Raw genomic sequence first — 26,049 nt, 5'->3', positions numbered from 1 at the left:
CCTCCTACCCTATGGTTTTGTCAATTAATCCTTTCTTAAAGAAAAAAAGAAAAGAAAAGAGAAAAAGGACAATGTATTACTATGAGGATTCTGGGAGCTATTCTTACCCAAGAAGACAAGGTGTCCGTAGTTCTCTAACATCACGTCCCTGTACAGATCCCGCTGAGCCTGGCTCAGGCACTCCCACTCCTCTGCAGAGAATTCTATGGCCACATCCCTGAATGTCAGCAGTTCCTGAAATGAAAAGCACAGTTTTCATGTAACTGTTGGGAGAGTTAAAATGTGACCCAAGATGAAAAATGGTTAGAGAAGTGGTTTTGACATAGATACCCGCTTTTTGGGGTTGATTGTTTGCTTGCTTTTTATTTTACTTTTTTAATTAAATTTATTTATTTATAAAATGTTAACACTGACAAGACCATAGGATAAGAGGGTAATTCCTACCACCAGAACTCGGTATCCCATCCCTTCCCGATAGCTTTCCTATCCTTTAACCCCATGGGAGTATGGACCCAGGGTCATTATGGGGTACAGAAGGTGGAAGGTCTGGCTTCTGTAATTGCTTCCCAGATGAACATGGGCATTGACAGGTCGATCCATACTCTCAGCCTGTCTCTCTCTTTCCCTAGTGGGGCAGGGCTCTGGGGAAGCGGGGCTCCAGGACACATTGGTGGGGTTCTCTGCCCAGGGAAGTTTGGTTGGCATCATGGTAGCATCTGGAACCTGGTGGCTGAAAAAAGAGTTAACATATAAAGCCATACAAATTGTTGATTAATCATGAACCTAAAGGCTGGAATATTGCAGATGAAGATTTGAGGTCTCCATTTTGGAAATCTCTGGTAGGACTATTTTAGGTATATTCCAAAGGGCCCATGACTTGACTAGTTTTTCCTGAGCCTGATATCTGATATGCAGGTGGACCCAAGTTATTATCTGGGGAGATGATGTCATGGCTGGAAAAAAGGCTAGAAAGCTGGATCAGGGAAGACAGTGGCTCCCAAATATGGGAAAAGTGTATAAATATTGTTGACTGTAAACCCCATCAATTTGATCTGGGGCCCATATTCAGCATAGGAGCCTATGTAACCTCTACATCCCTGTAAGTCTGAACTTGCATTCTGTGGTCATGAGTAGGAACATTCTGAGTTGCACCAATTTCAGGATCCATCTTCTTCAGGTGGTAGACAAAGTATGTTATCCAGCCCCTGCTTTGGAGGATGGAACATTCTCTACCATTGTTGATCTACCTTGAGGGCAAGGTCCTATGGGGGAGATACCTGTTTTATCCAAAGGGTCATCTCAGCACAGTAATATGCTCTCACTATTTTCTAACTCAAGAAACAGGATGACATATGACCTGACATATTTATATTTACCTGACAGGTAAATATAAATACTGTATATTTCCATAAGATAAATAGAAAAATAGGGGTATGAGCCCAGGCATGCACCTTTTAGAGTACTGTCTGTGTATCACAGAGTAAATGTGTACATTCACTAGACAGACACTCAAGCCAGAACTCTACTTATCACCTTTTAATGTGAATGAGATTTCACAAGTGAATTGGAGAGCTTGTTAAAAAGCAGACTCTCCTCTCCAGCAGAGCACCATGGGTATTTAACTGGGGTAGAATACTTCCAAGAGGAGCGATTGGCCTGTGCAATGTCTCTGAGACAGGGCCATGCCAGGCTGCCAGGAGCATCAGAGAGGTAGGCAGTGAGGGCTGCCAAGTGAAGTGAAGGCAGGCTGCCCTGAGATGTGGACAGACTCATTTATATCCTCTCAGAAGTTAGAGCAGCTAGTCTATGAAATGGATATTCTGGCGAGCAAAACAAAACAGCTGCTCAGGGTAGATGAGGCCTCAGAGTGTGTAGGGCCCTGATCCTCTGCTCTTGCCGCCTGTGTTTCTGTCCCTTTCTGCTACACAGAAGCTAGTACAGGCAAAGCTGTAGTCTGGGAATGGCCTATGCTTCCAGTTTGGAACCTGGTGCTGAGATTCTCAGTGAAGGGCTCCCGCCTCAACGTGGGGTAAGAGATCTTTTGTTGGGATATTGTACAGATGTGGTTGAGTTAGGCAGGACCCACAAATTACCATATTTCCATGAGAATATTATTATTTACATATCAATCTTCTGCCTTGTTTTAAAGTGATTCCTCTGCCACCACGTTATCCCCTCAGGGTATTGCTACAGTTGCTAAGGACGCTTCCACCTTCCCAGCATGCCCTTTGTCTCGCTCCACCCCCCTTCTTAGCCAATCCCATCCCAACTTGCCAATTTCGGAATTTCTCCCATAAAAGCCCTCCTGCTTCCGCTTTTTTCTCCCTTGCTCCCTTATTCTCCTCTGTGACCTGACCCAGAGAAGGGCTGCTGCGCATAGTGGGAGGCGGCCATTTTGCTACTCCACATGGCCCGAACCGCTGTGCTCTCACCCAACTCTGAGGCGCCCGAGTGAATAAACATTTGCATTCCTGAACCGCCAAATTCCTGGTCTCTTCTCTCTCCCCCACGATGCAACCTGACAATCTTTCAGCACTGATGTACACCTCAGGCCATCTGTTCGAGAGAGGTCCTGGAGTTCTTGGGAGCCACTGTCCAATGCCATAAGCAGCAGCAGCAAGATGTAGAAATGAGCACAGGGTCCATCCCTCTAGAATCATAGTAAAGTACCTGATGGGAGTCTCTGCTTCCTTTATAGCCTCTGTCTTACAGACTCATTTTCTTGTCTATCTGCCCCTGAACTCCATAACCCCACACATACACCTTTCTCTGTCCATGCTGAGGGGGGGCTGAAGATGATGGGGGCCAACCTCCTTAACAGGCTCAGAGCAAGAGGAAGAGGTTGATCTCAGAGGTTGTGAGCCAAGAATAGGGTCACAGGGAGCTCCTGATGGGAGACAGAGGTGGAAGAGGAAGTACACCAAGGCAGTAGTGCAAAGAACTGTGTTCAGGTCTTCAGTTCTCACCTGTAGGGAAGTTTTACAAGTGGTGAAGTGCTACAGCTATCTCTTTCCCTCTTTATCTTCTCCATAACTCTCAATTTTTCTCTGAGTCTATCAAAAAAAAAAAAAAAAAAAAGGGAGGGGATGACTGCCAGGAGTGTTGCTTCTTGCAGGCACTAAGCCCTAGCAATAAATATACTGGATTGTCAGAAAAGTCATGATGCATTTTTACATTGAAAATTTTGATCCCACCAATGTGTCGGAGGTTCGTTTCCCCAGAGACCCACCCTACTAGGGAAAGAAAGAGGCAGACTGGGAGTATGGACCGACCAGTCAACATCCATGTTCAGCGGGGAAGCAATTACAGAAGCCAGACCTTCCACCCTCTGCAACCTACAACAACCACTGGTCCATGCTCCCAGAGGGATAGAGAATGGGAAAGCTATCAGGGGAGGGGATGGGATATGGAGATTGGGTGGTGGGAATTGTGTGGAGTTGTACCCCTCCTATCCTATGGTTTTGTTAATGTATCCTTTCTTAAATAAAAAATAAATTAAAAAAAAAAACAACTACCAGATGGTTTCACTCATGTGGAATATATACAAAGAAAAAATGCTCAAACGTAACCAGTTAAATATAAAACAAAACCACATGAGGTATCTCCTTACATCTACTATAATAAACATAATAAAACAAAAACAAAACAATTAGGAATGATAGAGGTGGAAAATGGAATTCTTGTGTTGCTGGAGAGAAAATAAAATATAACCAATCTAGAAAACAGAATGGAGATTCTTCAAAATACCAAAAAGATACAAATTCCATGATCTAATAATCCCACTTCTGGTCATGCACACAAAAGAAAGTCTAAGAAAGATCTACAGAAGGTATATCGTTAAGCACAGGTGGCGCAAAGCACAAAGACCAGTGTAAGATTCCCAGTTCAAGGGAGTTAGGCGGTAGCGCAGCAGGTTAAGCGCAGGTGGTACAAAGTGCAAAGACCGGCATAAGGATCCCAGTTCGAGCCCCCCGTGCCCCACCTGCAGGGGAGTCGCTTCACAGGTGGTGAAGCAGGTCTGCAGGTGTTTATCTTTCTCTCCCCGTCTTCCCCTCCTCTCTCCATTTCTCTCTGTCCTATCTAACAACAACAACATCAATGACTACAACAATAAAACAGCAAAGGCTGTTTTAAAAACAAAAGAGAATAAGTGACTAAATATTAAAAAAAGAGAATAAATTAAAATAAATTAAATTAATTAGAATTAAAAAAGAGAATAAATGACTAAATATTAAAAAAAGAAGGTATTATCACATTCATGATCGTAGCAGCATTATTCACAAGCACCCATAATAAAGATTATGTAGAAGTTACACAAAATCAAGTATTATTTGGATCTGGACAATGCTACCAGATTATGTCAGTCAAGTGAAACAGAAACAGAACAAAAAAAGAAAATAATTGTATCACTGCTTTATCAAGTCAAAATCAGAACATTAGAATAACGGTGGCCAGGAACTAGAGTATAAGAAAAATGGAATCATCTATTTAATGGCAATTAAATTTGCTTTCAAAAGTGAAAGATTCCAAGATAAGTTACATAACAAGGTCAATGTACTTACATAACTTGATGGTACTATCAGAAAAAAAGTATATTTGATAGAAGCTGGATAGTGTGTTCCTTTGACATATGTATGACCCAGTCGGAAGCCCGGACCCTTTCACACTGAAGGAAACTTGGTACTGTGATCTCTTTTACTCTATTTGCCTCTATCAAAAAAAAAAAAAAAAGCTGTCTGCCCAGGGCACCACATGAGTACAAGTTCTTCTCTTCTCTTCTTCCGACCCACCCCCCTATTAGGCTCTCAGCCCTAGGTGAGTGCCCCATCAACATGTGAGTAAAAGAGCTCTGGGGTTTTTCTCTCCCCCCCATCTTTCTCTAGGCCTAACATGTGAATGTTCTCAATTTTCCCAAATAGTTTAAAATTCCTGAAGAAAAAAAAAAGTTGGTGGAAAATTTAACTGTGTGTGTGTGTGTGTGTGTGTGTGTGTGTGCGCGCGCGCGCGTCCGTGTGTGCGTGTGTACGTGTGCATATGCACTTCTGTTCTGGGCAACTTTTTTTCATTCAGATTAGACAGGAAGAAAGAGACAGAGACACTAAAGCACTGGAGCTTCCTCTCGTGCCACAGCAAACTCCATGTGGTACCAGGGTTTGAATCTAAGCCACATGAATACAATGCAGGTACTCAACCCGGTGAGATACCTCTCTTTCACATTTTTACTCTATTGATACAACTAAAAAATAATGCCATAGAATACTGAGTGTTAAAAATCTGAAATTATCTCGTTTTCTTACATAGATTTTTTTTCCATTATAGAGATGATGAAATTAAGACTATTTAGGTAGATATCTACTCACCTAAGAAAAGAAGAAACAGACTACATCCAAGAATAGAAATGAACACTATCATATTGCCTTAGAGAGTACTTGGATGGGGACTGGTAGATAGCATAATGGATATACAAAGAGATTCTTATGACTGAGGCTCCAAAGTCCCACATTCAATACCCCACACCATCATAAACCAGAGCTGAGCAGTGCTCTGGTAAAAAAAAAAAAAAAAAAGTACTTGAGTGAAAATGTAATCCACAATCAAAGTAAGAAAGAACATGGCCAGAGAAATAGCTCACTTAGTGTGCTACTATAAGTCTCAGGTCTCAGGTTTGAGCCTGATCCCCTTCGCATTACAATGCTTCAGTGCTATGCTTGCTTTCTTTCATTTTTTTTTAACATTTTTTCTTTTGATCTTGCCTTTATTTATTTGATAGAGACATCCAGAAATCAAGAGAGAAGCGGGTAATAGGGAGAGACACAGAGAGATACCTGCAATATTGCTTCACTTGTGAAGTTTTTACCCTGCAGGTAGGGACTAGGGGCTCAAACCTGGGTCCTTGGGCATTGTAACACGTGCACTCAACCAGGTGTGCCACCACCCAGCCCCTACTGCTCTCCTTTCTTTACCTTTTACCCCCTTGTAGTCTATCTGATAAAGTCAGCCTGGAGTGGTGAAACTGTGGCAGTGACAAGGGAAGATACAGAACCAAAATCACATTAACTAAATGTGGTGGACCTACCACAATGGCAGCTCACATGGATTTGTCCTGCATGTAACCCAGATCTGAATCCAGCTCCCACTATGTTGGAGGAAACTTCAGTGCTGTGATGTCTTCTACTCCCCACACAGCTATCTGAAAAAGCCTGCCTGTTGTGCTGGAGCCCCAGTAATATAACAAGAGACCATTTAAGCCCAGAGGTACTAAATGTAACCTAAATGTCCTATCAAAAGAGATTTCTTCTACATAACTAAGTTTCAGTTATGATTGTGCACCTACAATGAGCAAACATTTCCAATTGCTAGCACAGATGTGTGGCAAGATCGTTTTTACATAAAATGCATGACAGTCATTCAAAATAAGATCTGAGAAAAATGTTTAGTGAGGCTTCCTGAGTCGGTTATTGTTGAATAGTCTGCAAGTCACAATCTCCTGAAACAACTGGATCATAAGTAATCAGTCACAAAAATATCTCACCTGAGCACAATCATGTCAATCTGGAAGACATGCCATTCTCTGAAAGTGGGTGAACATGCAGATAGCAGTCAGCGAAAGGATACTGAAAGGCTTGCCACCTGGCACTGCTACTAGTAGCATGAAGAGCAGAAATACCACAGGCACTGGTGCTTAACTGAAGAAGAGGAGTCACATCTATGGCAGAAAAGCTATCGACTGATCCTCATAAAAGCAGTGTGGTCAAATGCCTCCTACCATCTGGAAGAATCATTTTGGGGAAAGCAGCTTCAGTCTGAAGTGATCAGGAAACTGAGTTGGTCCTATTGACCATGTAGAAAAAGACTTCTAGGGTGAGGCTATGGTGACCTAGACTCAGGAAGTTGGCTCAAACCCAGGTAAACAAACATTAAGATAAAATATCTCAACAAATGTCATCAGGGATTTCTGGTAATGAAAAACCACCAGTTTGCAGGTTGGTAATTGCACAGGGATGGTGGGAATGGGAGGGGAGGGAGAGAAAGATTCAGGATGAAACATGAGACTACATGGCAACTGCTTTGAATCCACATGGCAGATTTAAACAGTCTGTGTGGGAAACTAAGAATAACAAAGAAGATCACCTGAGAACACAACAAGACAAGACTCAGAATACTCTGGGAACCCACCAAGTCACAGGTAAGTGCAAATACATGTGGCTCATGGATAGGAGCCTAAGGAGAGATTCCTGGGGTTGAAAACCTGTATCTACTTGGGAATAACTGGTTGTAGTCAAGCAGTTTGCCAGTTGAGGTACCACCTTGAGTCTGAGTTTTATCAACAAATAAACTGCTGATGGGAGGAGAGGATCCCCTAATGCAGCACAACTGTGAGTCTCCATTGCTACTGTCCCTTGGAAGCCGGAGCAGCAGCGGGAGGCCCTGTGCTGACATCAGGAGCAGAAACCTCATTAGGCAACTCAGGAGAAGACATACACTCCCAGTGGTCTGGAAGTGGGGCTGTATAGTGAGTGGCACATTGTTCCCACATTGTTTCCACATTGTTCTCACTATGAATTCAGAGACATGTTGAATAACAGCCTCAGAACCCATGGAGAAAACATGATTTGCTTAGAAACTCACAGTGCTGGGAGTTGGGCAATAGCCCAGCAGGTTAAACGCACATGGCACAAAGCACAAGGACTGGTAGAAGAATCCCAGTTTGAGACCCCAGCTCCCCACCTGCAGGGGAGTTACTTCACAGGTGATGAAGCAGGTCTACAGGTGTCTATCTTTCTCTCCCCCTCTCTTTCTTCACCTCCTCTCTCCATTTCTCTCTGTCCTATCCAGCAATGATGACAATAACTACAAAAAAAAAAAAGGGCAACAAAAGGGAATAAATAAATAAAAATAAAAAAAGAAAAAAGAAATTCACAATGCCAAGGAGTGTGGCCCATCTTGGCTCTGGCTGCTGTTAGAGAAGCTGATTGGGTCTGGGACTTTGAACCCTCAGGGTGTGGGAGTCTCTTTGCATAACCACTGTGCTCTCTCTCCCATACCCTGTTTTATCTCTAAGGCAGGAGTGAATAATTAAGCTAAAAAATCTACTTGTAGTTAAAAAGCCCTCAGGTTCCTATAACCTACATGGAAGATAAAGAACAAAAGAGGGTTTAACAGCTACCATGCTTCACCTCAAGGATTGAGACAACACTGAAATAACTGTTAATTTCCATAACTGTGAACTCTTTAAGTACCTTACATCTTTAGACACAAGTCAATCTAGGCAAGTGTGATTAGTGGATTGAATAGTACTGAGAGAGGGACCTCATAATACACCATAACAATAGTTAAGCCAATAAGAAACACTGGAGAAATGAACCAGGACAAAAGCCCACATAAAACTCTCCCAAAGGCAGAAGCATGTAAGAATGAGGACAATACCCAAACACTAACTGAGGCATTAGTCACAGGAGTGAGGAAATTCTACAGGACATAACAGATGAGAACTTCCGTACACTAAACAAGATAAAATACATAAAGGTTCAAGAAACCCCGAGGGTCCCAAACAGAATTAACAGAGACTTAAAGACACCAAGACACATCATAATTAGAATGAAAAGGAATAAAGATAAAGAAAGGATCCTGAAGGCTGCATGAGAAACACAAAGTCACTTACAGAGGAAAACCCATAGGATTAGCAGGAGATTTCTCCACACAAACTTTACAGGCCAGAATAGAATGGCAAGATATATATTGAGCTTTCAATGAGAAAGATTTTCAACCAAGACTCCTGCTAGACTGTCATTCAAACTAGATGGAGGCATAAAAACCTTCTCAGACAAGCAATGCATCAACTATCACCAAGCCTGCCCTGAAAGAAGTTCTGAAAGCTCTCTTATAAACAATCAAATCATCATAAACATGCCATAATCAGAACACTCTAAAAATCTACAAGAACAGCATTAAAATATCTTCAATCTTTGATATCAATAAATGTCAATGGCCTGAACTCACCTATTAAAAGGAACAAAGTAGGAAGATGGACCAGAAAACACAACCCAACCATATGTTGTCTTCAGGAAGCCCACTTATAAAGACAAACACAGACTCAAAGTGCAAGAATGGAAAACTATCATATAAGCCAATGGCCCACAAAAAAGGGTAGGAACAGCTATTCTGAATGTGACATGATAGACCTTTAGGGATGGAGATTCTTAACACTCAGAGGATCAGTCAATCAAGAGGACTTAATGATTAACATCTATACACCCAATGAGAGGCCATCTAAATACATCAAATATCTATTGAAAGAGCTATAGCTATATATCAACAGCAAGACTGTAATAGTAAGGGATTTCAACACACCTTGGATGTTAGACCAGAAACCATCAAATATTTATAGGAAAATGTTGGCAGAACTCTTTTCCACCTAAATTTTAAAGGCATCTTCAATGAAACAAATTCAATTACAAAAAAAAAAAAGTTGAATAATAAACACAAAGCAGAACTTGAACAGGGTCTGATGCATTGCACCAAAGTAATGAACTCTTGGGTGTGGGGGGAGGGTTAAAGTCCTGGAACATGATGGAACAGAGGAGGACCTAGAGGGGGATTGAACTTTTATGTGGGAAACTAAAAAATATGAACAGGGGTAGATGGCATAATGGTTATGCAAAGAAACTCTTATTCTTGAGACTCCAAAGTCTCAGGTTCATGATGAATTCACCTTCTTTACCCCATGTTGGATGGAGCTCAAAGATAACATGTGAGGTGAGATAAGTCAGAAACAAAAGGATGAGTACTGGATGATCTAACTCATAGACAGAAGTTGAAAAACAAGATCAGAAGGGAAAAACTCTAAACAGAACTTTGACTGGAGTTGGTGTACTGTACCAAAGTAAAAGACTCTGGGGTGGAGGGGAGGGTTCAGGTCCTGAAACATGATGACAGAGGAGGATCTAGTGGGGGTTGTATTGTTATGTATAAATGTTATGCATGTACAAACTTTTTTATTTTGCTGTTGACTGTAAACCATTAATCCCCCAATAAAGTTTTTTTTTTTTAAATGACAAAGTCACTTGAGACAAAATGGATGGAAATGAAGATGATTATGCTGAGTGAAATAAGAAGTGAAAGACAAGGGACTTGGAGATAGCTCAGCTGGTAGAAAGCAAACTGTGCTATGCATGACCACCCAAGTGTGAGCCTCTAGTGCTCACACTTATATATATGAAAAGGGAGGGAAGAAAGTTCAGAGCAATATGACCAAAGACATTAAAACTGAAACTCTAAAATCTCAATCTTTGCCTCACCTTTGAAAGCTGAAGGAAAATTGTTGGGTAGGATGAGTCAGAAAGAGAGGGATGGAAACTGGATGACTTCATGTGTAGGGGGAACGTGGGAAACCGAAAGGGAGAACAGAGGTGAAACATGGACTGAGGAGATATACTGCACCAAAGCAAGGGACTCTGGGGAAGAAATGGAAGAAGGGGGCAGGAAGGAGAGGGCATCTGGGGTCTTTGAAGAGGTCATAGTGATTGGAAGACACCTGTTACATGGAACTAGGAAATCATACACATTTATAGATAAATGTGCTATAATTCATTATCATCACCACCCCCCAATAAAAGAGGGGGATGAGCACATAAACTTATGAGACAAAAAGCAGACTCCCTCCCTCCTCTCCCCAACATCAACAACAAATCTAAAGTATTAAACACAAGACTAGAAAGCTGTTCAAATTCCAGTACCCTATTCTTGTAATTCTGCAACAATGCAAAACAGGCATACAGAAGGAATGTGTGAGCCAAAATAGAGCCTCAGAAGAAAACTAGCTGGATTGCTAGTCAGTGTAGTCATCTTGAAATTAAGTTTCCTTAGTAGTAATACATAGGTGTACATTTAGGAGGATTCGCTCCTTAATTAGACTGCAGCCTGCTGGATGCTGCTCTGTACACCTACAACTCTATCAATTTGAAATCAGAATTTGAATGTAGGAAAATGGAAGAGGAATCAAGATGGCGGCTTGAAGATAGCACCTGGCTGATGGTCCAAAAAAAAAAAAAATTGAAACCTGGAAATTCCAAGTGAGGGCAAGATTTCCAGGCTAATAGGAGAGAAACTATAGAGGAAGGAACAAAGAGGAACCACGGTGGAATATTATAACTCATCTATAAATTGGCAAAAGGGTGTTGAAAAGAAGAAAGGAGTACAGAGTGATGTCATCAAGTTGCAGATGCAACCTGACTTCCCTGGGCAGAAGACCTTACCAATGCACCCTGGAGCCCCACCTCCCCAGAGCTCTGCCTCACTATGTAAAGATAGAGACAGGCTGGGGTATGGATTGACCTGTCAACACCCATGTTCAGCAGAGATGCAATTATAAAAGTCAGACCTTCCACCTTCTGCATCCCATAAAGATCTTTGGTCCATACTCCCAGAAGGATAAACAGGGAACTTTGCAATGGAGGGATGAGACATGGAACTCTGGTGGTGGGAATTGTATGGAATTGTACCCACAATCTTATCAATCATTATTAAATTAAAAAAAAAAAAGGTCTGGGAGGTGGTGTAGCAAATAAAGCATTGACCTCAAGCATGAGGTCCTGAGTTCAATCCCCAGCAACTCATGTACCAGAGTGATATCTGGTTCTTTCTCTCTCCTCCTATCTTTCTCATGAATAAATAGATAAAATCTTAAAAAAAAAAAAAAAACTGCTCTTAAAACTAGTGTCAGCTTTCCCCTACAATCCATGGAAGTTTGTGAGACCTCTACTGGACTCAGTCTTATGAGAATTCAGTTACCATAGTTTTTATATTTAACACAACAACCATCTTCAAAGCTCATGAAATATCTTAATCAAATTTCAGTATTTCCATAATCTCACACTCATTTCCAACAAACAGGAAAAGAAAAGAAAAAAGAACTTGAAATTGCAGGGGTCAGGCAGCTGTACAGGGGGTTAAGTATACTTGGTGCAAAGCACAAGAAACAGTGTAAGGATCCTGGTTTGAGCCCCTGGCTCCCCACCTGTAGAGTCACTTAGGCAGTGAAGCAGGTCTGCAGGTGTCTTTCTCTCCCATCTTCCCCTCCTCTCTCAATTTCTCTCTGTCCTATTCAACAACAATGACAGCAATAACAATAACTACAACAATGATAAATGTTGGTCATCATTTCTCCTTTGGCTAATTCTGCTTCTAAAGACCCCTTCTGTTTCTATCCATGCTGGTCATCATGCCAGATTCCCTTGCATTGCTTGATGCTGTGGTCTATTTACATAATCACTGTTTTGCCTGAGACCTACCCTGCCTGTAGGGTATTGGTTTAATCCCCACTGGTTAGAACCTTCGATATAGCTGGAGATCTGCCCTGTCTACAGAGCACTGGTTTAATCCCCACTGGTTAGATGGAAGCTTGCTATCTTCAGGTTCTTTTTCTTCTCTCCATCCATTCTCCTACCCATTTCCTCTTCTGACCTGCAACTTCCGCATCAGAAGGTATAAAGGCATTTTTCTCTGATCAATAAAAAGTTGCATTGTATTCCCGCTCAGCCACATGTTCCAGAGTCTCTCTCTCTGGCTGTGCTAGCCCAGCAGATAAATAAGGGCAACAAAAGGGAAAAAATAGCCTCCAAGAGCAGTGGATTCAACCAAGTCCCAGCAATAACTCTGGAGGCAAAAATAAAAAATAAAAAATTCAGAGAGTTGATTCACCTCAAGACAAGTAAAAAAAAAAGTGGTAAGCATAAAAGTGGAACATAATTATGATAGATATAATCACCAAGACAAGCAACAACAAAAAAAGTAGTGAAAGGAAATAAAACACATGGAAATAGTGGTTTGTCAGTAAAGTCATAACAGTTTTTCTTTTTTAAAAAATAAATTTTAGGAACCAGGCAGTGGCGCACCTGGCTAAACGCACACACTACAGTGCGCAAGGACCCGGGTTCAAGCCTCTGGTCCCTACCTGCAGGGGGAAAGCTTCATGAGTGGTGAAGCAGGGCTGCAGGTGTCTCTCTGTTTCTGTCCATCTCTATCTTCCTTTCCCCTCAATTTCTCTCTGTCTCTATCCAGTAATAAATAAATAAAGCTAAAAAAAAGAATTAAAAAATATTTAAATAAATAAATAAATTTTAAGTGTTTTATTTTAATATATGTGTGTGTGTGTGTGTGTGTGTGTGTGTAATCTAGGATCTCAGAGCCTCAGGCAGGAAGTCTTTTGCAGAATCATTATGCTGTTTCTCCAGCCTAAATAGTTTTCTATGCAGAAATGCATCATGACTTTTCTGACAGTTATGGGACAACTTCAATCAGAATAGTATTCACTTTGTTAAAGTAAAAGAAACAGAAATCTTGGGAGTCAGGTGGTAGTGCAGCAGGTTAAGCGCACGTGGCGTAGAATGCAAGGACCAGCATAAGGATCCTGGTTCGAGCCTGAGCTCCCCACCTGCAGGGGAGTCGCTTCACAGGTAGTGAAGCAGGTCTGCAGGTGTCTATCCTCCTCTCCTCCTCTTTATCTCCCCTCCTCTCTCCATTTTTCTCTGTCCTATCCAACAACGACAACAACAATAACTACAATAAAAAACAAATAACTACAACAAAAAGGAATAAATAAATATTTTAAAAAACACAGGAATCTTATTTGAAGAAATATTAGTCAAAAATATTTTCAAAGTGATGAAAAGACAAGACTGTCAAATCTAGGAAGCTCTAAGAATTCCAAACAATATAAATCCAAATATAAACTCACCAATGCAAAAAATAACTTTTCTTTTTAATCTTTTTTGTTATCACCACTCCATGCTGACTTTTCCAGAAAAAAAGAGACTGAGATATGAGGGACAGACACCAGCTGCATGTGAACCTGGATCACACGAATTACAAAGCAGACATGCTCCCAAATGAAATAATGATATTGTTGACCCAGTACACAATAATTTAAATGGCAATGATAAAAAGAATTTTCCTTAAAGACACATAAGTAAATAAAGCCTCACTATAAATATAAGCCCGTTAACACTACGATCTGACTTAAGTACTAATGGCAAGAAAAGACAAGACAGGTAGTTTAAAGTTCTGAATGGAAGGGAGAAAAAAAAACCTCCCCTTAAGAATACTCTGTTTAACTAGGTTATCACTCAGGTTTGAAGGAGAGAGAAGTTTTCTCCAGACAGGGAGTCAGTTGGTAGCGCAGCGGGTTAAGCGCATGTGGCGTGAAGTGCACAAGGACCGGCAGAAGGATCCCGGTTCGAGACCCTGGCCCCCCCACCTGCATGGGGTTGCTTCACAAGCGGTGAAGCAGGCCTGCAGGTGTTTGTCTTTCTCTCCCCCTCTCTGTCTTCCCCTTCTCTCTCCATTTCTCTCTGTCCTATCCAACAATGACGACGACATCAATAAGAACAACAGTAATAACTACAACAATAAAACAATGGGCAACAAAAGGGAATAAATAAATGAATAAGTATTAAAAAAACAGTTTTCCAGACAAACAAGAGCTACTTACTACTAACTCTACCCTACAAAATATTAAAGGGAGTTATTTAATAACTATATAAATGAATAATACAGAATGATCTTACCCAGAGGGAGATAACAAAATAAGCAATGTAAGGAAAATAAGCAAGGTCAAATGAAGGCAAATCTCAGATTACAGAACTGTGATTACCAAAGGGTAGCAAGGATTGAGAGGATCACAGACTTTGGTTGGAGGGATATTGGTACTTTGGTGGTGGATTAATATTTTGAAGAAGTGTTAAATTACATATACATAGATGGCAAACGCTAGAAGAAGAAGAACATATACATAGATGAGATTAAGGGTTTATAGTAAATACAGCCATTGGTACATATGTAAAAATTTCTGAGTTGGGAGTCGGACGGTAGTGCCGCGGGTTAAGCACACGTGGCACAAAGCAAGGACCAGTGGAAAGATCCTGGTTCAAACCCCCGGCTCCCCACCTGCAAGGTAGTCGCTTCATGGGCGGTGAAGCAGGTCTGCAGGTGTCTGTCTTTCTCTCCCCCTCTCTGTCTTCTCCTCCTCTGTCCATTTCTCTCTGTCCTATACAACAACGACATCAATAATAACTACAATAATAAAACAAGGGCAACAAAAGGGAATAAATAAAATAAAACAAAAAAATAAAATAAATTTCTGAGTTTTCTGCACAATTCTCTCACCCCTAGCTTAGGTCCTCCTCCACCATCATGTAACAGAACCTGAAAGACGCTCTCTCTTCCCAGAGTCCTTTGTTTTTGGTATAATAAACTAAACCCAGTCCAAGTTCTATTCTGTGTTTCCCCTTTCTTTTCTTATTCAACTTCTGTCCATGGGTGAAATGCTTTTAACATATTTACAGTTTTGAAGACCAAAGTCACCTGAAAAATAAGGAAGATATTTTTAAAAAATAGAAACAAAAGATCTTGAAGAGAGACAGTTTCTTCTTTGATGAAATTAATAAAGCAGAATGCTATAGGGTTTGTGTTGGGAGACCCACAGAAGACTGAAAAGTGTAGAGAAACGTATGACAAGTGTCATAAATATCTGAACCAAATCCAATAGTTCCTCACATACCAAGAGGAATGGGGGAGGGAACCCTTTAAAATAACTTATACAGATGTCCTCAGAAATGCGCACATTTCCAAGGCTCCCAAAAGCAACCAACAGAAAAGCAGTTAGACCCCACAAGCCCTCATGGTGCAAAGGGAAAATCTTCATCCTCACTATGATGTAAGGGGATGTGAGAGAAGATCACTAAAGCAAGAAAGTTCCTGAGGGTTGAAGAGCAAGATAAGAGTTAGACAAGAGATTACCCTCTGATATCAAGGGTAATGAACCTTTACTTTTCCAAAAATTGTTTCTGCTGAAGCAGAGCCTCCCAAACCTCATTTTAAGATCTGGCTTCCTCCTTGACCTGTGGACCTCTGACCTGTGTCATCTCTTCATTCGTTCCCACCTACCTGGGTATATGGCTATCTTTTTCCTTTCTCTCCACATGCCAAGGCTCCTTTTACACCAAAGGTGGCTTACATACAGTGAGACCTGTTTATTAGAAAAAAGTAATATGAGTTTTATGGGAAGATGTCCAAACTCAACCCAGCAGCATACTCAGTAGAAAAGAGAGGTTACTATAAAAGATTCCAGGATTATCTGCCCAAATACAATTTTCTGACAGGATATGGGCACACAGCACACAGCAGAGATTTTCAATGTTCAGATCTTAAGCCCATTTATTCACAGAGGAGAGAAATTGGAAAGAAGATGTAGATAATAGCTACTTGTACCACTAAGTGTCTAAAATCACCATGAGACTGAAAAACAATTATCACTTCAACAAAGAATAAAGTCAAGACAAAACAAATATTTTCTTCACACCCATAAATACCAACCTACTTCCATTACCTCAGATACCTGAATCCTAAGTATGCAAGATAGAACTCAGAAGAGAAAATCTTCAAAGGAAGGAACCAAAAAAAAAAAAAAAAGTACACTACACATATGCTTTAGGATTACGGGAGTCATCCACACCCAAGGAAACAAGGTACCTATAGTTCTTGAACATCACAGCACTGTAAAAATCCTCCTAAGTTTGGTCCAGGCATCGTCACATGCTGGGAAAAATTATATGGTTCCATCCCTTAATGTAAGCATTCGCTGAAATATGCACGCATTTACCAAGCAGCACTGGCAGAGCTCATGAATTGACCCAAGAGGAAGATATATAATAGTGTAAAAGAGGACAGATTCTGTGGTTCGGTGCAAGACCTATGTGTGAGAGAGTTCAGCATCACAAACACTAGCCTGACACTATGGTTTTCTGTCTTAATGAACAAGTGGGAGAGGGTGAAGAAGGACGTGAGACTGTGAGCACTTAGATGTGCATGCATGCATACATACACGAGAGAGCAAAGAAGGTGGAGCAAGAGAAAAAGCTCACCAGACAGGCTCCTACATTGGCATGCAGGCAGTCTAGGCTTGTACTCTGGATCCACAGAGACTTTGGCAAATGGAGAACAGCTCCAGTATTGTGATTATTTCTTTCTGTCCCTCTGTCTACCTGAAAGTAATAAAATGACAATGTGGCCCAGAGAGGTGAAATCAGTCTCCACCAAGACTCTCTGGGGTGGCTCTCTGGGGTGAAAGACTTCCAGGCAGAGGGAATGGTTGATGCAGAGACTTGAGGCCAAGTCTGACTACTGGAAAGGTCAAAAGCGGAAGGCAGGGAGTCGGGCGGTAGCGCAGCAGGTTAAGCGCAGGTGGCGCAAAGCGCAAGGACGGGAGTAAGGAACCCGGTTCGAGCCCCAGGCTCCCCACCTGCAGAGGAGTCACTTCAAAGGCAGTAAAGCGGGTCTACATGTAGGTGGTCTTTCTCTCCCCCTCTCTGTCTTCCCCTCCTCTCTCCATTTCTCTCTGTCCTATCCAACAATGACATCACTAACAACAATAATAATAACTACAACAATAAAATAACAACGGCAACAAAAGGAAATAAATAAATATTAAAAAAAAAAAGAGTGGAAGGCAGTGAGGCCTACTGAGTAACCATCAGAGCCAAGCAGGCATGTCAGAGGCACAAAAAGTAGTCAAGTGATGCAGACAAACTCCCGTCTACTCCTCAAATGCCAGAATGGTCTCCAGAAGAAGAGCAGCAAAGAGCAGCTGCCGAAGGAAGGTGAGGCCTACAGAGTTAGGGGCCTCATGGGACAGTCTGCTCTTCACTATTGCAGACAAGCTGGATGGTGGGAAGTATCTCTAGTTTGGAGCCCAAGACTGTGGGAAAGCACCAAGGGACTGTCCAAGCAATAGCAACTTGACCAGAACAGGAAGACAAGAGGAAAAATAAGAATAAAAAACAAGAAAATTTTCAGATGGAAAACTGATCTAACTTTTGCATTTTGTTCACTTATCCACACAATTAAAAAATCATACACAGGGTGTCGGGCGGTAGTGCAGCGGGTTAAGTGCAAGGACCAGCATAAAAATCCCAGTTTGAGCCCCGACTCCCCACCTGCAGAGGAGTGGCTTTACAGGCGGTGAAGCAGGTCTGCAGGTGTCTGTCTTTCTCTCCCCTTCTCTGTCTTCCCCTCCTCTCTCCATTTCTCTGTCCTATCCAGTGATGACAACAACAAGAATAACTACAATAAAACAACAAGGGCAACAAGGGCTACAAAAGGGAATAAATAAATAAAGTTTCTTAAAAAAAAAAAAAAAGAAGAAGAAGCTTACAGGCCCAATGCTTGATTCACCTTACAAAAATTACGCAGCAAAGTTGAGATTCAACACGAAGTATCAACCTCAGAAGAAAGAAAATTCCAAATTAAATGTGATGGCTGTGGTCCGGGAGGTGGCATAGTAGAGTATTGGACTATCAAGTATGAGGTCCTGAGTTCAATCCCCAGCAGCACACGTACCAGAGTGATGTCTGGTTCTTTCTCTCTCTCCTATCATTCTCATGAATAAATAAATTCTTTAAAACAAAAATAAAATAAATGTGATGGCTTCTACTCTTCCCTCAGGAAATCCATTGAAGATCCTCACTAACAGTAAAGGAGAAAAATCTTGACAATACAGTGAAGAAATCTGGCATAAAGCCCTTAGTTCACATGATTGGATAAAGTGAATGTCAGCTATTGTAGGACAAACTGGCACTAGATGTAAGACACACTTCCATTACTGTGGATGTACTGCAAAAACAGTCTTAGTAATAAAAAATAATAGTATTACAACAAAGTAAAAAACTCGGGTTGATGGGGGGGAGAGAATACAGGTCCTGGAAAAGGATGACAGAGGACCTAGTAGGGGTTGTATTGTTATATGGAAAACTGAGAAATGTTATGTATGTACAAACTATTGTATTCACTGTCTAATGTAAAACATTAATCCCCCAATAAAGGGAAAAAAATAGAGTAACAACAACAACGTGAGTCTAATCATGAAAAGAGTAGTTTTATGCAAATTTGTAGCCATATGAACAACTTATATGCTGGGTACTAAAATATATTTTAGTCTTTTTTTTTTTTTAAATACACTGAGCAACGGGAGTTGGGCAGTAGCGCAATGAGTTAAGCTCATGTAGCGCAAAGCACAAGGACCGGCATAAGGATCCCGGTTCGAGCCCGTGGCTCCCCACCTGCAGGGGCCTAGTCGCTTCACAGACTATGAAGCAGGTCTGCAGGTGTCTGTCTTTCTCTCCTCCTCTCCGTCTTCCCCTCCTCTCTCCATTTCTCTCTGTCCTATCCAACAACAACGACATCAATAACTAACAATAATAACTACAACAATAAAACAAGGGCAACAAAAAGGAATAAATAAATAAATAAATATTAATAAAAACACTGAGCAACAAAATGCTTCTCTTTTTTAGATGTCTGAGTAATTTTGGGCTACAGAGTCCTCTTGACTTACCCATTTCCTAGCCTACTATAGGCAAAGGTGATGTGGCATCTACATGGAATCACCTACTAACTCACTGACATCCTAGGACTGACCCCCCTCCTCAAAAGAAATATTGTATCCATTGCCTTTCCCTTGCTGTGTGACAAAAGGAGTCAATTTTTTCCAATTGCTGAAGAGCACTCATCAATCGATATCAGAATTCTTCGTCCTACCTATAATGCCTGGATTGAGAGAACAGAGAAGTTTTGAGAAAGAAGAAAGTCCTAAGCAGCTAACCTTTATAGAGATCAAAAAGTTTTTGAGGATTTTTTTTTTCTGTTTTGTTTTCCTGAAATCACAGCTTAAGTCCAGAAAATCAGAAGCAAAGATATAAACCTTCAGGAAGAAATAGCATAGCCTCTGCTCTGGGAGAGGTCTCTTACCTGAAAAACTGCCATTTCTTCCTCCTCTTCCTCCTCCTCTTCTGACTTCCTTTCCAGGCAAGAAGATGAAAAAATCACAGCTGCATCTCGAGAATGTGTTTTAAATCCACCAGCACAACCTATTCTTCACTTGGTAGCTCTGCACCTACCAAGACACTATAATACATAAAAAATACATAAAAAGTTTAACCCCCTAACACCTTCCAATCATTAAAAGAAAAACAAACAAACAAACAAACAAACACCTCAGGAACAATGAGCTCACATGAGTGTCTCCTCCCTGCTTTCATAAAACTTCCCAGTGCACAAATTCTGCTGCAACCCTGGATTATTCTAGACTGTGACCTGCTCCTGGATGATGAATGCCTGACTCAACTCCAAGCAACTGCCTGAGGGCCTTTCTGCTTGAACCCAAGTCTCATTTCCACAGTGACTGGAGCCCCGAGTTAGAAGTGATGTTCAGGGAGTCCAGCCGTAGCACAGCGGGTTAAGAACACATGACACAAAGCGCAAAGACCGGCAGAAGGATCCTGGTTCCAGCCCCCGGCTCCCCACCTGCAAGGAAGTCGCTTCACAGGCGGTGAAGCAGGTCTGCAGGTGTCTGTCTTTCTCTCCCCCTCTGTCTTGCCCTCCTCTCTCCATTTCTCTCTGTCCTATCCAACAACAATGGCATCAGTAAGACAATAATAGTAACAAGGGCAACAAAAAGAGGGGGTAATGTTCACAATGAGGACAGAAACAGAAATCTGGGAGGCAGAGTTCAGGGCTTCCTTCGAAAATCCCATTTCTTATGGTCCGTGAGTTGGCGCAGTGGATAAAAAAAGCATTGGACGGGAGTTGGGCGGCAGCGCAGCAGGTTAAGCGCAGGTGGCGCAAAGCTCAAGGACTGGTCTAAGGACCCCGGTTCACGCCCCCGGTTCCCCACCTGCAGGGGAGTCGCTTCACAGGCGGTGAAGCAGGTCTGCAGGTGTCTGTCTTTCTCTCCCCCTCTCTGTCTTCCCCATCTCTCTCCATTTCTCTCTGTCCTATCCAACAACGACGACATCAATAACTACAACAATGAAAAACAACAAGGGCAACAAAAGGGAAAATAAATATAAATTAAAAAAATTAAAAAATAAAATAATTAAATTAAATTTTTAAAAAAAGCCTTGGACTCTCAAGCAGGAGGTCCTGAGTTCAATCCCCGGCAGCACATGTACCAAAGTGATGTCAGGCTCTTTCTCTCTCTCCCTATCTTTCTTCATTAATAAATAAATAAAATGTTTTTTTAAAATGGGGAGGGGGCAGGCGGTGGCGCACCTGGTTAAGCTCACACCTTACAAGTGCGCCAGGATCCGGGTTCGAGCCCCCGGTCCCCACCTGCAGGGGGAAAGCTTCACGAGTGGTAAAGCTGGTCTGCAGGTGTCTCTCTGTCTCTCTCCCCATCCCTCACAATTTCTCTCTGTGTGTATTCAAAATAAATAAGGAAAGATTTTTAAAAAAAAATTTTTTTTTTTTTTAAAACCATTTCTAGCTTTCTCTGCTAGAAGAAACCCGGGCTGAACAATCCTCGCTTGTGCAGTGTCTCTGTGCACAGCACGCCCCGGGCTGCTGGAACCCACGCTGGTGGTCGTCCTGCAGGACGGTCCCGCAGGTGCATCAGGTGCCGACACCCGTGCGGCCTCGGGGGCGGCGGGAGGCGGGGAGAGCGGACTCCGCCCGCCCGGCTGCACCGCGAGCAGGCCAGTGCGCAGCAGCCCTCCCGATCTCCGCCGGGGGCCGGGGGCGGGTGGAGGGGAGGCCCCCCGCACTCACCATCTTCCGTCCAGCTGCCCAACTCGTCGGATCGCCCTTCCCCGCCCCCCTCCCCGAGGTCCCCAAAAAATATCCCAGAAAAGAACAACAGAACCAGAAAGAAAAAGCAAGGCCGCTCGGTTCCCCAACCCCACAAACACTTCCTAAAATGGCTTCTGGCCGCCGCGAGCACCGCCCACCCCCGAAAGTCCCGATTGGACAGAGTTCCCACCACAACCCCCTTAGTGGACTCGGATTGGACAGCACTCTTGTCACACAGCCGGCTCCACATGCAAACCTGGATGCCGGCCCTCCAGAAGAGCAGCCAATCGAGATCCGTCTTGGCTGCGTGGCAGGAAGAGTATCAAATCAGCTGTCAGAAAAGGGAGTCAATGAGGCCCCGCCCAGAGAGGGGAAGGGCCTGGCTTCTTAAAGCCCCAGCAGGCGCTCCTTGGCGCTTTGTAAACACTGCAAAAAACAGTATCATCTGTTTTCCATCTACACCATGCCTCGGCCTCGCGTGAGCTTAATGTGCAGCTTGGCGATACGAGAATCCGGTATGAAGTCCAGCCGGTCTATCTTGGCGTTACTCTGGATCGCACCCTGTCATTTCACGAACATCTCATAAAAACTGCAGCAAAGGTGGGCGCGAGGAATCACATCATTGCAAGACTGGCCAGCTCCTCGTGGGGCGCGAGAGCTTCTACACTAGGATCATCATCTCTGGCATTATGCTATTCCACTGCAGAATACTGTGCCCCAGGATGGTTCCGTAGCCCCCATGTCCACTTGGTGGATTCCAAATTATATTCCTCCATGAGGATCATTTCTGGAACCATCCGTTCCACCCCGGTTCCATGGCTGCCAGTTCTCAGCAACATCGCCCCGCCAGATATTCGTCGGGATGCGGCATCATCTAAGTTCATTTCCCACGTCTACGCTCGACCGGACCTGCCAATATACGCGGATATATTCGCCCACCCTGTCCAACGCTTGACGTCTCGTCACCCAATCTGGTCCCCTACGCCTACACTGAACTTCTCTGTCCCAGACTCTTGGAAACAGAGCTGGCAGTCAGCTGAGGTAAAGAACAAACACCTCATCACAGACCCCTGCGAGCGTCAACCCGGCTTTGACCTAGCACATTATGATTGGGCCCTCCTCAATCGCTATCGAACAGGCCATGGCCGGTGCGCCGCTATGTTCCATCGCTGGGGAGCCAGAGACGACCCGAACTGCCCCTGCGGCTATAGACAGACTATGACCCACATAGTCAACGACTGCCACCTCTCCAGATTCAAAGGAGGTCTCGAAACCTGACATCAGGCTCAACCGGACGTTGTTGACTGGCTACGGAAGAAGGGCAAACGCTAGAAGAAGAAGAGGGCCCTGGGTCTGGTCCTGACCCGGGATGGAGGATGGTGAGCCAGGGCAGGTAGCACGCTAGCGGTTCTGCACAGAAGGTGGGCACCCTGCAGCCCTCACCTGTGGACAGGGGACCACTGCTGTTTTGTCCTGCTAAGGTGCAGTAAATGTAGAATAAGAATGAAAGCTTCTCCGGTTGGTTTTTTTTTTTTTTTAACTTTTTAAAAAACTTTAACCATTTTTTAAATATTTATTTATTCCCTTTTGTTGCCCTTGTTTTATTGTTATTATCGTTGTTGTTATTGATGTTGTCGTTGTTAGCTAGGAAAGAGAGAAACGGAGAGAGGAGGGGAAGACAGAGAGGGGGAGAGAAAGACAGACACCTGCAGGCCTGCTTCACCGCCTGTGAAGCGATTTCCCTGTAGGTGGGGAGCCGGGGTCTCGAACAGGGTTTATTAAGTCGGTCCTTGCGCTTTGTGCAACCTGCACTTAACCCGCTGCGCTACCGCCCGACTCCCTCCATTTTTTTAAAAATTATTTCTTTTCTTTCTTTCTTTCTTTCTTTCTTTCTTTCTTTCTTTCTTTCGTGCCTCCAGGGTTATTGCTGAGGCTCGATGCCTGCACTACAATGCTCCTGGAGGCCATTTTCCCCTTTCTGTTACCCTTGTTGTTATCGTTATCATTATTGTCATTACTGTTGTTGTTGTTGGCTAGGACAAAGAGAAGTCAAGAGAGGAGGAGAAGAAAGAAAGAAAGAGGGGGAGAGAAAGATAGACACCTGCAGACCTTCTTCACCACTCGTGAAGCGACTCCCCTGCAGGTGGAGAGCCGGGCCTCTAACCGGGAGCCTTATGCCAGTCCTTGGGCTTTGCCATGTGCGCTTAACCCGCTGTGCTACCGCCAGACCCCCTTATTATTATTTCTTTATTGGAGGATTAATATTTCACAGTTGACAGTAAATATAATAGTTTGTACATGCATAACATTTCTCAGTTTTTCCACATAACAATACAACCCCCACTAGGTCCTCTGTCAGCCTTTTCTCTGAATAATCCCCACCGCCCCACCCAACCCCAGAGCCCTTTACTTTGGTGCAGTACACCAACTCTAGTCCAAGTTTTGCTTAGTGTTTTCTCTTCTGATCTTGCTTTTCAACTTCTGCCTGAGAATGAGATCATCCCATAATCATCTTTCCATTTCTGATTTATTTCACTTAACATGATTTCTTCAAGCTCCATCCAAGATGGGCTGAAAACGGTGAGATCACCATTATTAATAGCTGAGTAGTATTCCATTGTGTATATATCCCACAACTTGCTCAGCCACTCATCTGTTATTGGACACCTGGGTTGTTTCCAAGTTTTGGCTATTACAAATTGTGCTGCCAAGAACATATGTGTACATAGATCTTTTTGGATGTGTGTGTTGGGTTCCTTAGGATATATCCCCAGGAGAGGAATTGCAGGATCATAGGGTAGGTCTATTTCTAGCCTTCTGAGAGTTGTCCAGACAGCTCTCCACAGAGGTTTCCTTATTTATTTTTGCGCCACTTAGTGACTTGGGGTCTGTTATCACTCCTTTCACCCTGCTATTTGTGATCTTACTCCTATTGTTTCTATTGCCAAGGAAGTCCCAGGAGTGAGTTTTTTATTTTTTTAATTTATTTATTTATTTATTTATTTATTTATTGGATAGAGACAGCCAGATATTGAGAGGGATGGGGGTGAGAGAGAAAGAGGGAAAAGGAGAGGGAGAGGCCAGGTGGTGGCGCACCAGGTTAGGCCATAAATTACAGTACACAAGGTCCCTGGTTCAAGCCCCGGGTTCCCACCTGCAGGGGGAAAGCTTTATAAGTGGTGAAACAAGGCTGTAGGTGTCTGTCTCTCTCTCTCCTTCTCTATTTATCCCTCCCCTCTCAGTTTCTGTCTAAATAAATAAGTAAATAAATAAATGAGAGACAGACCTGCAGTACTGCTTTACCACTCACAAAGCTTTCCACCCCTGTGGGTAAGGACCAGGGACTTGAACCCAGGTCCTTCTGCACTGTAACAAGTGTGCTCAACCAGGTGCCTCACCATCCAGCCTCAGGAGTAACTTTCTTCTAATATAGAAAAAATAAGGAATCGGATGGTGGTGCACCTAGTTGAGCACATGTTACAGATCACAAAGACCTGAGTTCAAGTCCCCGGTCCCCACCTGCAGGGAGAAACCAGGGTGAAGCAGTATTGCAGATCTCTCTCTCTCTCTCTCTCTCTCTCTTTCCTCCAACTCCTCTTCTCAATTTCTGGCTGTCTCTATCTAATAAATAAATAAAGATAATAAAATAAAAAGAAAGAAAATATAGGGCCTGAGGCAACAGACATCCAAAGTTCAATCCCCAGCACCATCATAAGCCAGAGCTGAGCAATGTTCTGGTATAAAATAAAATTAAAAAAAAAATAAATGTGTTTTTAAATGTGTTTTTTAAAAAAATAAATGTGTTTTTAAAAATGTGTTTTAATTGGGCAGTAGGGCAGTGGGTTAAGCACATGTGGTGCAAAGCGCAAATACTGGCGGAAGGAACCCGTTTCGAGCCCCAGGCTCCTCGCCTGCAGGGGAGTCGCTTCACAAGCGGTGAAGCAGGTTTGCAAGTGTCTTTCTCTGTCTTCCCCACCTCTCTCCATTTCTCTCTGTCCTATCCAACAATGGCAACATCAATAACAACAACAACAATAATAATAAAACCCAAGGGCAACAAAAGGGAATAAATAAATTTTTTAAATAAAAAATAAAAAGGAAATAAAGAAGGAAAGAAAATATAAGCAGTCCCATACCTCAGAGTAATAGTAGTGAAGAGGGGAGTCGGGCAGTAGCACAGCGGGTTAAGTGCAGGTGGCACAAATTACAAGGACAAGCCTAAGGATCCTGGTTCGAGCCCCCAGCTCCCCACCTGCAGGGGAGTCGCTTCACAAGTGGTGAAGCAGGTCTGCAGGTGTCTATCTTTCTCTTCTCCCTCTCTGTCTTCCCCTCTTCTCTCCATTTCTCTCTGTCCTATCTAACAACAGCGACATCAATAAGTACAATAATAAAACAACTAGGGCAATAAAAGGGAATAAATAAATATTTGTT

The 26,049-nt window shown here is 42.8% G+C and overlaps 2 protein-coding genes across 2 annotated transcripts in view; one reads left to right on the top strand and one right to left on the bottom strand.

Annotated features, from left to right (window-relative positions):
* The window catches only part of LOC132535596 (zinc finger protein 565-like), a 34,782-nt gene extending 14,508 nt beyond the window's left edge, over nt 1–20,274 (bottom strand). The window contains exons 1-2 of the mRNA XM_060182186.1: nt 19,801–20,274; nt 108–234 (exon numbers count right to left, since the gene is read on the bottom strand). Coding sequence (XP_060038169.1) covers nt 108–234; nt 19,801–19,815 — 142 coding nt within the window. The 5' untranslated portion in view covers nt 19,816–20,274. The remainder of the gene's footprint in view (nt 1–107; nt 235–19,800) is intronic.
* Nucleotides 1–25,813, top strand: part of LOC107523444 (zinc finger protein 709-like) — a 511,405-nt gene extending 485,592 nt beyond the window's left edge. The window contains exon 6 of the mRNA XM_060182098.1: nt 25,771–25,813. Coding sequence (XP_060038081.1) covers nt 25,771–25,793 — 23 coding nt within the window. The 3' untranslated portion in view covers nt 25,794–25,813. The remainder of the gene's footprint in view (nt 1–25,770) is intronic.
* The last annotated feature ends 236 nt before the right edge of the window (nt 25,814–26,049 follow it).

The sequence above is a fragment of the Erinaceus europaeus genome, chromosome 23 (assembly GCF_950295315.1).
Source record: "Erinaceus europaeus chromosome 23, mEriEur2.1, whole genome shotgun sequence".
Classification (NCBI taxonomy): Eukaryota; Metazoa; Chordata; class Mammalia; order Eulipotyphla; family Erinaceidae; genus Erinaceus; species Erinaceus europaeus.
The sequence above is the reverse complement of the archived record's forward strand: the minus strand, read 5'-3'. Positions and strand labels throughout refer to the sequence as shown.